The sequence below is a fragment of the Alexandromys fortis genome, unplaced genomic scaffold (assembly GCF_014885135.2).
Source record: "Alexandromys fortis isolate MF-2015 unplaced genomic scaffold, M_Fortis_MF-2015_v1.1 scaffold_6, whole genome shotgun sequence".
Lineage (NCBI taxonomy): Eukaryota > Metazoa > Chordata > Mammalia > Rodentia > Cricetidae > Alexandromys > Alexandromys fortis.
Genome location: NW_026067902.1, coordinates 23,102,391 through 23,117,193, shown reverse-complemented (window position 1 = coordinate 23,117,193; position 14,803 = coordinate 23,102,391). Strand labels below are relative to the sequence as shown.

Sequence of the window (14,803 nt, the reverse complement as noted above, 5' to 3'; positions counted from 1 at the left end):
GCTTGCTTTCATACGTAATCACATTGATGGTGGAAGTTCTTTAAAGGAGCACTTTATATTCATTTGAAATTGATTTTTTAAAGAAAGATTATTGTGATTTTTATGTATATGGGTGTTTTGCCTGCTTGTATATTTGTGTACCTTGTTTGTGTTTAATACCTGTGGAGGCCAGAGGAGGGTGTCAGATTCCCTGGAACCGGGGTTAGACATGGTTATGAGCCACCACCTGGGTCCTGGGAATCGAACCCAGGTCTTATGGAAGAGTAGTCAGTGTTCTTAATCACTAAGCCAACTCTCCTCCAGCTGCTCATTTGAATTTTTAATGGATTGTTCTATTGAACTTAGTTTATGGGACTGATCTCAGATTCCATGTTATTGGGAATGTATGGGAAAAGCTAACCCATCACTATCTATTTCCCTACATCAATAAATCTACTACTTACCGTGAATATGTAGCAATATTTAGCTTCCCCCAAAGAAATAGTTATTTAGAGATTACCACCCCACCCCTTTCTTTCGGTGCCCAGTTAGTGCAGAGCAAACACTTTCCATGAGATTACTAATGCATTAGAGTAATTTGGAAATGGTGGGTACCAGATTATGGCTTTTAAACATCGAGCCTCCCGTGTTTATATGCTAGTTAATACTTAAAGGACATACGCTTCTATCTGGTGGCAGTTGATGTGATGGTAATATTTTATGAGTCAATATATATTTAATCGGTGGAAACTGTAAAAATTGATGAGAAATATGTAACTCCTATATTATAGTTTGCAGCAGCTCTCCTCCTAGGCACAAGCACCATATTATTGTTGACTGGGGGGATAAGAGATCTAGGTAGCCACCATTGGTTTCATAAATGTCTTAATACCATTTTTCCTGATCAGGCTTGAAAATGCATATTTTAGGAGATCTTCTGTTAGTGATTGTATGATCCTTCATTCTGTTCTCTCCACACAAATATTTTCAAGTTATATTTGAAGCACTATGAATTTTACTTACATGCTAAATTCTGACATGAAGCATGATGGCCCTATTTCAGAGCAAGATGGACACATGATTAATATGAAAATTAGAGAGATGCAGGTACCTGAACTAATAAGGTAGTCCTTATTCAGGCTGGACCACCTTCGGTAATTTCACCATTTTTCATGTGTCAGCCCTGATGTGGGTTACTCCGAATAAGCAGCTCTGTGGAAAGCATTTCTTTCTACTCAGGGAATTTAAGGGCGTCTAAGTACACACATATTTGAAAAAAAAAAACCTGTTCATACAAATGAAGCTACATTCTTTATCTAGTTACTTAATCAAGATAAAACTTTGGTATGGACATGGGACTTGGATGCCTGTCAAGAAAAATTTCTGGTGATAATATATGAGCAATATTTTCCATTTTACACTCAGGATGAAAAGTATTTTATTAGGGAGGCATCATTGCTTTTTAATATATATGTATATATATACACACACACATATATCCTGGTGAAATTAATCAATGGGTAATGAATAATCTGAAAAAGAAAATACAAAAATGAGTAGGTGATTTGTTATTATTATTATTATCATCACTAAAATGACTTTTTCTGAATGTTCTTTGTTTTCCATTTGATTCTCTGTTTAAAAACAGGTTCAGTTTCTGGGCTCTGAACTTTTTAGATTGATCAGCAGTATTTTGAGCCAAACTCAGGACATTAATTTATGTTACAGATATTAGTATTGTTTTATTTTATTCTTAATATCTCCACAAAATAGTTTTTTCTTTTATCATGTAACATATTTTGTGTGTAAAGAACTTATAGCAAATCTCAGCTCCCTCTAAAGATAAAATGAAATCAGTCAAAAATCCCTATTTTTAATGGCTTGGACATTTGATTTAGCTCTTGAAAAGTGACTAAATAAAGTGTTTTTTGAAATTTGAAAACTCAAATTTGAACACAAAATAATGTAAGTGTAGGAGGTTGGATAGAAAAGGGGCTTTGCTGGACAACAGAGACGCATGACTTTAATCCCAGCACTGGGGAGGCAGAGACAGGCAGATCTCTGTGAGTTCGAGGCCAGCATGGTCTACAAGAGCTAGTTCCAGGACAGGCTCCAAAGCTACAGAGAAACCCTGTCTTGAAAAACTAAAAAAAGAAAAAGAAAAAAAAAAGAGAAAGAAAAGAAAAGGAAGGGAGTTTTAGAGTAGAAAGTAATATTGACCTACCAACAAAAATTGAGACTATAAGAACATTTTTGCCTATTTTGGGTAAGTATTTTTTCCAAGTTTTCCCATCATTGTTAGTTCTGATGTTGTATTCTATGAATGACCCATCTATCCTTTTCAACAGCACAGATTTTTCTATAGTCTACTACAATGGAAGCCACCAAGGGTGGGAAAGATTTTAATGAATGACGCTTGTTACAGTTGATTAAAATTGACTTAATCTTCAGTGTTGACAAAATATTGGAATATCAACTGCTGGCACAGTTTGGCAGTTTTAATTTTCTACTTCTGTTTTCTGAAGGTGGACTATGCACCCTCATTAATGGCTCGGATTATCCTGGAGAGATTTCTTCAAGGGCATGAACAGACTCCACGTGAGTTACTTCTTTTGCTGCCTCTTCATTCCCCCCCCCCCAACATTTCTCTTTTACTCCCTTATCCCAATTTAAAAATAATTTACACAGCATCTCAAGTCACTTAATGAGAGCCAGATTCCAAAACAGCTATCATCAACAGTTAATGGCAATTGAATGCAATATAAAAGACCACCCACAACTTAAATACTACTCAGAATAATGCTCTCTCCTTTGTCTAAATTCTGCATTCACCTCCTCATTCAGCTAAATAGACAATGTGTATCAAACTCAAAAATTGATTCATCTTTCATATAGAGAACAAGATACATCATTTAAAAAAACCACTGTCAGGAGCTGACTGTAAAAGAAACATTCATCCTTTTTATTTTAATTCGGCAAGACTGGAGAAATGCTACTCTCAAGTACAAAAATGAATTCCAGTGATCTTCGTATAAGAAAAGAAAAAAGAAAAAAAAAGGAAAGGGAAAGAATAGAGCTACGGGAGGAGATTCAAGCCTAAATTAATTTGCCACTGAAAAAATACATTTTGTTATTTTCTCTGTGTCAACTGCATGATTAAAACCGGCTGTTAAGTGAGCTCTGGGGATGTGCTCGTAAAAGATTTATGAGTAATATTCAATGTGATATTCAAAGTGAGTCATGAATATCAGGATAATTGCTCTCAGTGCTGGCTCTTTTACTAGGCAGGAGTTTGTCAACTGCCCCATAAATATTTGCCTAGTCTCATGTAAAAAAGACAATTTCATCTTCTGCATTTTTATTACCTAGTGTAATGTTTACCTTTGGAGCCTGGCTGTGGTAGGATAGGTAAAAAGCTTTGGAATATGCTTCATGGCATAACCGTCCCTCTTTGAAGGCAGAAGAAAATGCCTGCTACAATATCATTCCATGAGCACACGTTGGATTTTTTTATTTTTTCTATCTTTTGTCGGGAAATTTTCTTCCCTTTGATTTTCTTTGAATCTGCAATTATCAGTGACTGGTGGCCCAGTTACCTTGTGAAGGTTTCATTTGAATGAATTAAGTACTTCCCCTAAAAATTCAATATCATTTCAATAGATGTAGCCTCTAAAGTAACCTGCAGTGATGCTTCATGAGCAAATCACATGATGTCAGAATGGTATGGTTTCGATTTAATCAAGAAAGAGATTAAAGTGGATGTGTGTTATTTTCAACTTCGCCGCAGCACCACCATTTGTCAAAGTCAACCTTCTGATTGCTTTGGACCTACTGCTATCCAGGTCTTGTCAAAATAGTAGTCAGCATAGTCTAAAGCAGGTAGCTGGCCCTTACAGAGCAGTATCAAACACAATAACACAGAATTCATTGACTTGTGAATTATGAAGTTAATAGGTTGATCATAAATTTTGTAGCCATTAATTTATCTTTATAATGGTGGTACATCCTTGGTGCATTTTTCTTTTTATTTTGTACCGTTTTATACAGTACAGTTTAATAGTACTGAATATGATTTGATGTATCCTGTATATCAGAATCCCTGTAGTTCCAGTGCTAGGATTAAATGTCTTGCATGAATACACTGGAGCAGGACACAAGCACATTTAGAAACATTTCAAGGAGCAGGATTTCAAGACTGTGGCTTCTTGGAAAGGAAGCAATGCAAATGTCAGATGCTTGAATTACACTATGATTATTCGTAAGCAAATAGCGCTACTTTGAGCTTTCTCTTTTATAATTGGTTGGGGTAATGGCTGTTTTATTGTGGGTTGTTATAGAATCACATCCCCCCACTCCCTTTAAGTAAAAATTGTGACAGATATTAGACATTATTTTTAGTCTTCACAGTGGACTATTGTGAAGCCACCTTTTTCAAATCGATTCTTGCCAGTAGGTTGACTGCCAATCAAAAAAAAAGCTACTCAGATAGCATTCTGGATCAAAAAATACCTTTTATAATCGCCCTTTGAGTATACTGCATACCTTTGAAAAGCTTGATCGTTTCAAAACAGAGGAGCAGGAAAAACTAAAGTTTCTGCCAGGCTGCAGAATTCAGTCAACTTTCCCTGGTGCCAGGCGATCTCCCTTCTCTCCATTGTCCCTTTCATTCTTCTTCCTTTCTCCTTTCCCGTTCTTTAAAGGGCTGTAAGATACTGTGGCTTATATTCTGACACTTTCTTCCCCATCACAGCAGCGACCTAGCTGGCCTTTGGCAATGAAATTCAATGCACATGGCTTCGCAGTCAAATCATCAAATTTCCCTGTGTGTATATTAGAGTTTTGTAATGTGTTTCCATTATGAAACAATGCGGGGATAATTGTCTTTGGTAGCAATTAGCTAACAGGTTTGTTCAGTGCTATTGGCAGAGGCATCCATCATCCCCTCCCTGATCACACTTTTGTCTAGCGAGAACTATGGAGATCAATAGAATTCTGTAGAGGGGAAATCACCTCAGCTTTAATGAGCTGCAAGTCTCAGTCAGTCTCGGCTTATATGTTTAAGTTTCTTTTTCCTTTTAAAATTAGAAATCAGGCAAAAAAAAAATAATGCTATTCCATGGGGAGGGGCAAGTGTGTGTATGTGCTGTTAGTTTTGCTAGAGCAATGCCAGTTTTAACTTGGTTTTCCTTCTGTGCAAAGGTAGAGCTGGTAGCACATGACTTCAGCAGCACACAATGTCCAGGACTTAGAAAGAAGCATAAGTGGCCCTACAGCTAGCTAACAGTTTTGTACATATCTTGTTAGTGCCCCTGTTCTAGACAGCTAGTTAGAATAACCTAATCGGGTTGGTGGGGCACCTGAGGCCATTGTACAGGTTGGAAAACTGAGTCTGCAAGAAATTGTACCTAGAGTGGTTGTCATGGGCTTGGTCGTAGCAGCATGGCTGGTCTCCCAACAGCTGCTTTCTATTGCACGACAGTGAATAAAGTAGCAGATAAAATAACCGCTGGGGAAATGACGTCAGCATAGATCACAGGTCTCCCGTCACATTGTAGACCTGCGCAAAGCAGGAGCTGACAGAGTAAGTCTGTTTTAAACAAGTCTTACAAGTGTCAAGGCAAGTTTTTATTCTCTTGTAGCATTTATATATNTATATATATCAGGAAGGGGAAGACTGGAACATGTACTCTGTTGCAGATTAAATTGCTAAGGAAAGCTGAGGCTTTTTCCAGTCTCGCTTTGACCCACTCTGGCCCTGAACTGACCGTATAGCCCAGGCTGGCCTTGAACTCACAGCCTTCCTACCTTAGCCTCCTGAACGTAGCAATTAAAGGTGTATGTCTTGCTAGGAAGTCCCCATGTTATAATTTATACCTGAGGTTCTGCCTGCTCATCTCAACTTCTGCATGAATAATTGAGATTTTATGCTCTCTGTCTTACCACTTACACTGTCCCCCAATTTTAGCACAGGTCTATGTCCTGTTATATGTTAAATGGGTGGGTGAGAGGGACGGGGTTCAGATTAGTACTGTATAGAATTCTTCTGTCAAGGAAGGTGTGATGTTTCCAACTCCTTGTCATACATTGTGTTCATGACCTTCTCTTCTAGTTAATTGTAAAATGTATAATTGTGATCTCTTTGATGTAGAACACACTCTAGTATGTGTTTGGGTACCCTTTCGTTATATAACCTATATTATTTGTACACTTTTCTGCCTCAAGAAATTACATTCCACCTTTGGGTAAACCTTTTTTTTAGTATCCAAGTATGCAAGAGAACACCTTATTTATCTTTCTGTTTCTGACTATTGCTAGTGTAATGTCCACCAATTCTATGTATTTTGCTCTAAACATTAGTATATACTGTTTTTTTATGACTCAGTAATATTCCATTTCTTTCTTTAATACTTTGTTTATGGGCATCTCAGACAATTCTGTATCTTATATGGATAGTGCAGCAATAAATGTTGGTATATCTATGTCCTAGGTACACACTTCTTTTACATGGTTACATCGTTGGAAATCCCTCTACAAAGTGAAGATTAAAATGTTCAGTTCCTTCTGAAATTCAATTACTGATGAAGTTATAAAGTTAGCTTTATTATTAATAGGGACGTTGGCTTTGTTTAAGTTAAGCATATTGACTGTTTCTGAGCACAATTGCAAGGTGATTAAAATTTCCGAAGCACCACGGGGTAGAGGGCTGTCTCAGTTCTCGTTCTAAACTGGTGACCTTGCCTGTGTCCTAATGAGCTCATGCGGCCTCCCTTTGCCTTTCTTCCCAGCAGTGTCCCCGTATGCAGTTTGCATGGCAGATGCAGTGTCTGTAGTGGACACAACTTCTACACAATACGTGTTTTTAGTAACTTCCAGCACCACTCCCTCTCCCCCGGAAAAGAAGAATTATGTTGTCCATATTCATCTTACTTTTTGAATGACTTTCAATATCCAAGTTTTAGTTACTGTGCTAGGCTGCCAGGAAGGGCTGCTGTGATGGATGAAGGGTAGGAAGGCACCCATAGGCATCTGGATCTGGTAGATTTTGAGTGATCTAGTACTGCTGGTCCTGAAACAGTTTTCAGGTTTGCTGGTTTCAAACTCATGTCCTTTATCCCACAGTGACCAGGAGTTGTTTGTTGTTCTGAGCGTTATGTTAGGTACTATGTTGATGAAGAGGAATACAGCTCATCAAAGAAACTCATAATTAAGTGGAATGTGTAAAGCAAGAATAAGTATGGTTGCGTTCTTGCCTTTAGAGGGTGAAGCATGCTGAAAGACTCAAACAAAGGTTTGTAGATTTAGGGAGACTGCATGGATTGAGGATGGTTGCTGAAAGAGAGCTACATGAGCAAAGAAAATAAAATAGAAGAGTTTCTCATCTACTGAGAAATTGTTCCCTTCAGTTTGTTGTAATCATGTTAGCAATTTAAATTGAAAAGATTCAGTTGTGGTTATATAAGACCACTGCCAAAAAGCAGCCTATTTGGGAAGAAGTGCACTAGAGAGGGTGGGGTTGGGTACTATGGAAGTAAATATAGGGATCTGATTAAAGTATATTGTATACATATCTAAAAAGGAGACACAGTATTTGGTACAATAAATGTGTAAAATAAAATAAAAATTAGTAAAAAGTAAAGTGTATCGAATATAATTGAAGTAGAGCAATATAGACATTACTAAATCAGCTGTTACTTATTTAAAAATATACTTGGAATTAGGCCATAAATGTCTTGTGACATAATTTGGGATTAGTCCTGACACAGCACTTAAAAACCAAGCTGAAGTGTGGAGGAATTTCAGGTGTTGTGGGAAGACCAGTTCATGAGCTGTCCTGTTACCCTTCACTAATGTCAGGGCTGCGACAAGATTTACGGTGCAACTGACAGGCGTGTAAAGCCTATTGGACAGGAGAAGACATGTGAGCAAGTAAAAGGTCTCAGAGTGAACGTGAGGTTAAGAGCCAAGAGTTGTTTTGAACAGGGATAGGCAAAACCAGATCTTTAAGCCTACTGGAGTTTCAGAGGCTAGCTTAGAGGTTGGCTGCATAAGGTTAGACATTAAGGCTCCGAGAAAGATGTGAAGTTATGGCTCATTCGTAGATGGAGTAGCCTTTCCAAGATCTTTCTGTATGAGGGCTACTGTTCACTCTACTTGTGAACCTCCAATTGATTTTAATCATCCAAGTGATTAATTATAGGATCATTAATGACTGACCTTCCATTTGCATGATACGCTAAGTTCTTCGTCCTAAGTGGTAGTGGAATGAGCAAGCAGTTGTACACGTTGCAGAAGGAAGCAGTGGAGACAGTGCACGGAGCTTGTTGCGGTAGCTCTTCTTAGGGGATGCTTCCAAGTCTGCAAACCTCTGTACCGGTTACACATTTATCAGGTTGAAAATGTCTTCCTGTGTAGTGCACTCATGTGATTTTTTTCAGCTGCCAGAGGGATTAAATAAGGGCTTAATTCCAAGAACATGTATGTAACTACATAATGTCACATATTCTACTTCTCAAAAGTTCCATTCTGTCCGACAGTTCAGGGGAATTCCAGGAGTCCTAATTTGAAGTTGTTTTAGATTTTTCCAGTTTGGTTAACAAAGGTCATTATCTATGGTTCATCACTAACTTACATATATTTACAGCTTGACAAAGAGAAAATGGTGTGTCTTTACTGGTTTGAAAAGAAAAATACAAGCTCGCTATTGCATGGAAGGTATTAACTGAAACCCTCACACTGAAAGGTGTTGTTATCTTTCAAGAAGCACAAACTTGCAAGGTAGGTCCCAACTGTGTGCTGTGGACAGTGTAGGCAGTGGGATTCAGAGAGCCTCTTGTGTCCACGATCTGGGTACAAAGAGCTTGAAGCCATAAAATGGCTCATCGTGAATATCAATGTTGCTATCTCAGTGAGTGCCCTATGACCCTGGTAACTTTAGAAAACGCGAGTTAGTTACTGTCTCTGTCCCACTCCCCGCTTTTGTTTTTCCCATAGCTCACTGTGTAAAAAGTTGTGAAGTTGGTAGAAGATGCTGGTCAGAGGGTCCTTGGTGAAGGACTAAGGTGCCAGCAGGAATGATCCTCAGCCTGAGGAGATGTGAGAAGTCTAAGACCCATGATTCAGTGGTACATGGTCTAGACAGAGATAATCCCCCAGCCATTATTGTTTTGGTCCTAAGGAGGATCAAGAAGTAAAAAGTCATCCAAATACATTCATGTATTACATGTGCTTGTTTTATAGCAGTGTCTTGATTTAATGTGGGCTTTGTTTTGTGCTTAAGGAAAGAGATTTGAAAATTTTACAGTAACGGGAATTTTGTTGATTTTTGAAAAATGATCCACATTTATATAAAATTACACATAATAAAACAGCTTTCATTGGTTAATATTTCTTACTTTGAGGTTGATATAGAACATTGTTTTGTGACATTTTGGGAACTTTGGGTATTTACTGTGGGGCCATGCTATTTGGTTTGCTCCATAGAAACAGTCACTTGGTATAGATGCCTTCCATTTATTTGAGCGAAGGGTGACTTTGGGTGCCAGATTGTGCCATTGATAGCATTGCTGCTTTTAGGTTTTACACTTTCAATATCAGCTATATTTTATGCACCTACTTACCACCAAAACAAAAAGCTCTATGACAGAGTTAGAATGAGAAAAATCATTGACTTTATTATATCCTCTTTCCAAGCTTGTCCCCTGCCCCATGGGAAGCTCATGTCTTGGCTCTTGTTATGTTTCTGCAACTTCAACTCTGGGTTGAAGTCACCTTTCTGTTTTGATGCTTCTTCATATCTTCGTTTGGTATTTACTGACCCCCTAAATCAAATGAACAGGTGAGGGATCTGATAGTTGTAGGGCAGGTGTAACTTGCCAAGTGCTTCTCTGACTTGGCTGTCTAAATTGTCCAAACAGCTTCACGAGGAAAGTAGAAGTCTTATGTCCTCTTAGAGGCATGGTAACCAGGACCCTGAGCACGGAAGAGCTGCCACGGTCACACAGTAAGAGCTGATGATAGAGTGTCGGCGCACACCCTCTAACAGCTGTGCCAAACTGCCTCCATCCTGGGGGGAAGTATTTTGTTACACAATTTGATGTTGTGAGACTTCATGGTTAAATAGTTTTAATGAGCCAGAAAGCTTGTAAGTTGATAGTCTAGTTAGCTAATGTTATCTGTCGCCTAGATGCAAACTCATCAGATTTCCCATTATACCCAAAAAGGAAGTCCTTCTGTAGAAACTACGCCGACAGAGCCGTGTGATTCATTTACCTATGTCACCTAGCACTATATGTCTTTATAAAAAGGAGTCTTAACATATAAGTGCTTAACCTTTACTTCTTAACGATGAGCTTTTAAATTGTTATTGTGCTGTCGTAATTAGGTGTAACACCTAAAATGCCGTGTGTGTATAGCTATAAAAAGAAAGTAATGTGATCTGGGACCGACAGTATAGCTATATCTAGGGGGAAATCCTATGGAAGGTTGAAATTGAACATGGTAGCTGCAATTATCTAAAAGGAAGTCTATTACCTTATGATAAAACTGTCAAAATAATGATTTGGTACTCTCACAGATTGTTCAGAGAATCAATAAAACCAATATTACGTCACAGTTTGAGAATTTAGGAATTCCACTTTCTCTTAATTCACAAGAGAATGCTAATATAGTTTAAGAATGAGATAATTTTATGGTTTTGTTTCTGTTTCATCTTGTAACTCTTATTTGAGTAAATATTTTGCTTGGAAAACTTAATAAAACAACATTATTTGGGAACTATGACTAGTATTTATTCATTAGCTCTATACAGGATCTATGCAAAATGTACTACTTTGCTTTGCATGAATGCAAATTACAGGATGTTGAGTAGAGACTAGATGATTTCTTCTGTGGTTACTGCTTTTTTCAGGGCCTGTCTTCGCCTTTGGGCCAAGGTTTGTCTTTGCTGTCATTGGATACAAGAAGAATAGCAGTTTGAACTTGGGTTGCTCAAGTCTGCTTGCTTCCCACTTGCTCTTTCTGTTCTGCCTGTCTATACAAATGGACTTTTGTATTTCAGGGCAGTTTAGCAGACTCATTCGAGACTCCTGCAAGCTGACTGTTGGACACAGATTATTAATGTTTTGCCTTTTTAACTGAGTATTCTAAACTTAGGTTCTCATTTTTGTTTTGTGACTTGGGACATTTCGTATAACGAAAGCAGAACCACCTTTTGGTGAGAATTCGTTGTCGTGGCTATTCGCAGGTGGAGGCTGCATGTTTGTTTCCCAGCCTCCCAGGCCCGAAATAAGCACACAGAAGCTATATTAATTGCAGTACTGTTTGGCCAATAGCTTAAGTGTATTTCTAGCCAGCTCTTACATCTTAAATTAACCCATTTCTATTATTCTCTGTGTTATCACGAAGCTTATGCTTTACTGGCAAGGTTCCAGGTGTCTGTCTCCTTTGACGGCTACATGGCGCCTCTCTGTCTCTGATTTCTTTCTCCCAGCATTCAGTTTTGTTTTCCCACCTTGCTGTATTCTGCCCTGCCACAGGCCAAAGCAGCTTTAATAGCCAATGATAATAAAACATATTACAGCATTCCACATCAGCTCTTGACTTGGTCCTATATCCATAAATATTTATTGATATTGGGAGTAATGGTTTTGCTAATGACATACCTATCATTTCATGGTGTGTTAAGACTGGGGAGCTGCTAATGAATTTGGGGGGGGTGTAACACATAAAACAATTGACTAGAACTTGATGGTTAATGGGAGATTTGGGTATTATCAGACCCATTCAGTAGTTTTTGCATATAGTGAAGGCAGATGTTAATATTGTTGACTTATAAACAATAAAACAAAGCTTAGGGTGACTGTTCCTGGCATAGTTAAAAGTTGCAAGAGTGAGGAGATGGATGTGAGTCACCAAGTTTACATTCTTCCTCCACCTTGCTCACTTACCTGAGTGCAGATATGATCAGCTGTGGTTTTGAATAAATGAAGTAACTCAGGTCTCATAATTTCAAAGCCACCGTTTTTCCATTGCTGACAGGAATACAGTGTACAAACCCACCCATTTGGTGCCCACATTCTTGCTGTGTGTAGTGTATTATAACTTTTTCTCCTTCTTACATAAGTCTCATTCTTTATAATTTGTGTGTATTTCCACTTGCACTGGAGTCCCAATTTGATACTGTGTCATTATCCTCAGGAACACGTCTGGGAGCCCTAGTTTGCTCTTCTTTAAAATCACATAGCATCTGCCTGCCAGTGTTAGACAGCTTGAGCTTGATTTTATCCATTTTCTAGTAAGGTGCTTGGCAGATACTGATATTTTTTTCTCTGTATGGGAGTTTTCTCTTAGCCTGTTGTGGTTGTGTAGGCCTCTACTCCCTCAACTGGGAAAGTGGAGGTGGGAAGATGAGTAATTCCAGGCCAGTCTCAACTGCATAGTGGTTTCCATGGTACTACAAGAGCCTGTCAGGAAGGAAAGAAGAAGGGAGGGAGGAAGGGAGGGAAGGAGGGAGGGAGGGAAGGAAAGGAGGGAAGGGAGGGAGGGAAGGAAGGAAGGAAGGAAGGAAGGAAGGAAGAAAGGAAGAAGGGAGGAAGGGAAGGGAGAAAGATCATAGGAAGAGAGCAAAAGAAGGTGAAGGGAAGGAAACAAAAGAAGTTTTCTTCTATTATTTATTTAATAATTTAATACAGAGAAATATGCATATATTTTATAGGTTATGCTATAATCTGCTGAGTGGATTTTATTTATCAATTTCCCAATCCTTCTTTCAACCCTTTTAACTCATAATCTGAGCAAACAGTGCTCTTGTCTGTCATTCATTTCAGTAGTGAAGCTGTCTGACAGTAGTGTCAAGTTCCAACCCCATCTCCACGAACATGCTTCTCCATAAGTACACATGTCAGCACCCCTCTACCATGAGTGTCAGACGTCATTTTGCTCAGCATGACCTAACTTTTAATGAGTCTACAGATACCTTTGGGTTTATAGTTTTTTTTCTTCACTGTTTCTATATATCTACTAACTAGCTTTAATTATTCGGGCAATACTTAGAGTGGAGAAAGTAAAATAAAGGCGAGTTGTTTCTCTCTTTTTTTTTCTTCTTTTTTTCTTTTTGTTTTTTGTTTTTTTGAGACAGGGTTTCTCTGTGTAACAACTCTGACTATCCCAGAACTCACTTTGTAGACCAGTCTGGCTTGCAACTACCTCCCAAGTGCTGGGTACAGTACCACCACACCCAGCTGAGTTAATTTTCAAAACTGGATTTAATTTGGATTCTTTCCTTTGTTTCACTCCACACTCCTCCATAAGTTACTAAGCATGCCATATACTCAGTGGACGCTTTCCTGCGTGAGAGAGGCCCTGCAGGGAATGGGCAGGGAAGAATCGTGACAGTGCCCTATGGCACTTCTATCAAAAGTTTAGTTTTTAATATTTTCATCTCACTCTTGGTTTTCTGCACTTCGCTCATAAATGTTTCTGTTCAGTTTTCAGACTGTTGATTGATATTTGGTTTAAAAAACTAGATAGTATGTTTAAGAATACTTAAATGATATTTTGTGTGTAAGTGTGCATCAGTGTAGCCTTTGGCTCAAGTCTGTCAGCAGTGTGCCAGTTGGAAACACAATGATTGTGATTTGGAAGTTTATCCTTGCCCCTTAATAGTACACAGCCACCCTCTGTTTTTACCTGTCAGTAGATCATACCTGAAGCAAGCAGAAATGAAAAGTCCCTAAATTATTTGTGAAATGTGAAAATGGAAATTTTAGGTAATAGTCTTAGTTTGACATATGAAGCACCAGGTTGTCACCATTCCAAGGAGAGCCTGCTCTGGGGATGAGGAAAGAGTACCGTACTGTCTACGATATCTTTCATCAGTTGGATGTTCTTTAAGTCATCAGAACACCGACCATGTTCTTTGGGACTGCTCACCTGCATTTTGGCTTAGAAGGCAGATGATTGTATCTCTAGAAGTATGAAAGATGAAAGAACTGGAGAAGATGGTCCTGACAGCTGGGTGGCAAAGGGGTTGATAGTGTTTTCAGCATTTCCTGTCTCATTAGACGTTCTGATGGCTATCATCAAGGAAACTGACAACAAATGCTGGCAGGGATGTGGGGAAAGAGGAGCTCGCATGCGCTGCTGGTGGGAGCGTAAAGTAGTGCGACCACTAATGGAAACCAGCGTGGAGGTTTCTGAAAAAAAAAAACAAAAACAAAAACAAAAACAAAAACAAAAAAACAAAGATGTAGCTGCCACATGATCCATCTATATATGCCAATTCTGGCCATTTATCCAAAGAAATCTGGAGCCTATCACAGAGATACATGGACATCTGTACTTATTGCTGCTCTGTTCACAATAGCATTGGAATGGGACCAGCCTAGATACCGTCTATAGATGAGTGGATAATGAAAGTATGGAACACATACAAAATGGAATTTTATTCAGTTGTTAAAACATGAGATGATGAAATTTTCAGGAAAAGATGGAGTTGGAAAGTATTAATTAAGGAAAGTGAAATAAATATAAAACAACAAAAATTAAGCAAAGTGATTCATACTAAGAGAAACAATGCATGTTCTCTCTCATGCAGATCCTCGTTTATTGTGTGTGTGTCTGTCTGTCTGTCTATAAATGAGTGTAAATATGGGCAAAAACTATGTAAAGGAAGACCCAGGAGAGGACACAAAGAGGTAGTGAGGAAGATGAAGGGGTAAAGGCGCATGAGACAGGGTGGAAAGGATTCTGGTGGGGTAGCATGCAAGGGGGGCAGCTGAGCATATGGGAGAAGAATCACCTAAAACAATTTTGATTTGAAAATGTA

At 38.6% G+C, this 14,803-nt stretch overlaps 1 protein-coding gene across 4 annotated transcripts in view; it reads left to right on the top strand.

Annotated features, from left to right (window-relative positions):
• Cdin1 (CDAN1 interacting nuclease 1) overlaps positions 1–14,803 on the top strand; it is a 236,807-nt gene that overhangs the window by 67,169 nt on the left and 154,835 nt on the right. For all 4 annotated transcript variants that reach the window (XM_050133926.1, XM_050133933.1, XM_050133913.1 and 1 more), the window contains exon 5: positions 2,505–2,577. In XM_050133926.1, coding sequence (XP_049989883.1) covers positions 2,505–2,577 — 73 coding nt within the window. The remainder of the gene's footprint in view (positions 1–2,504; positions 2,578–14,803) is intronic.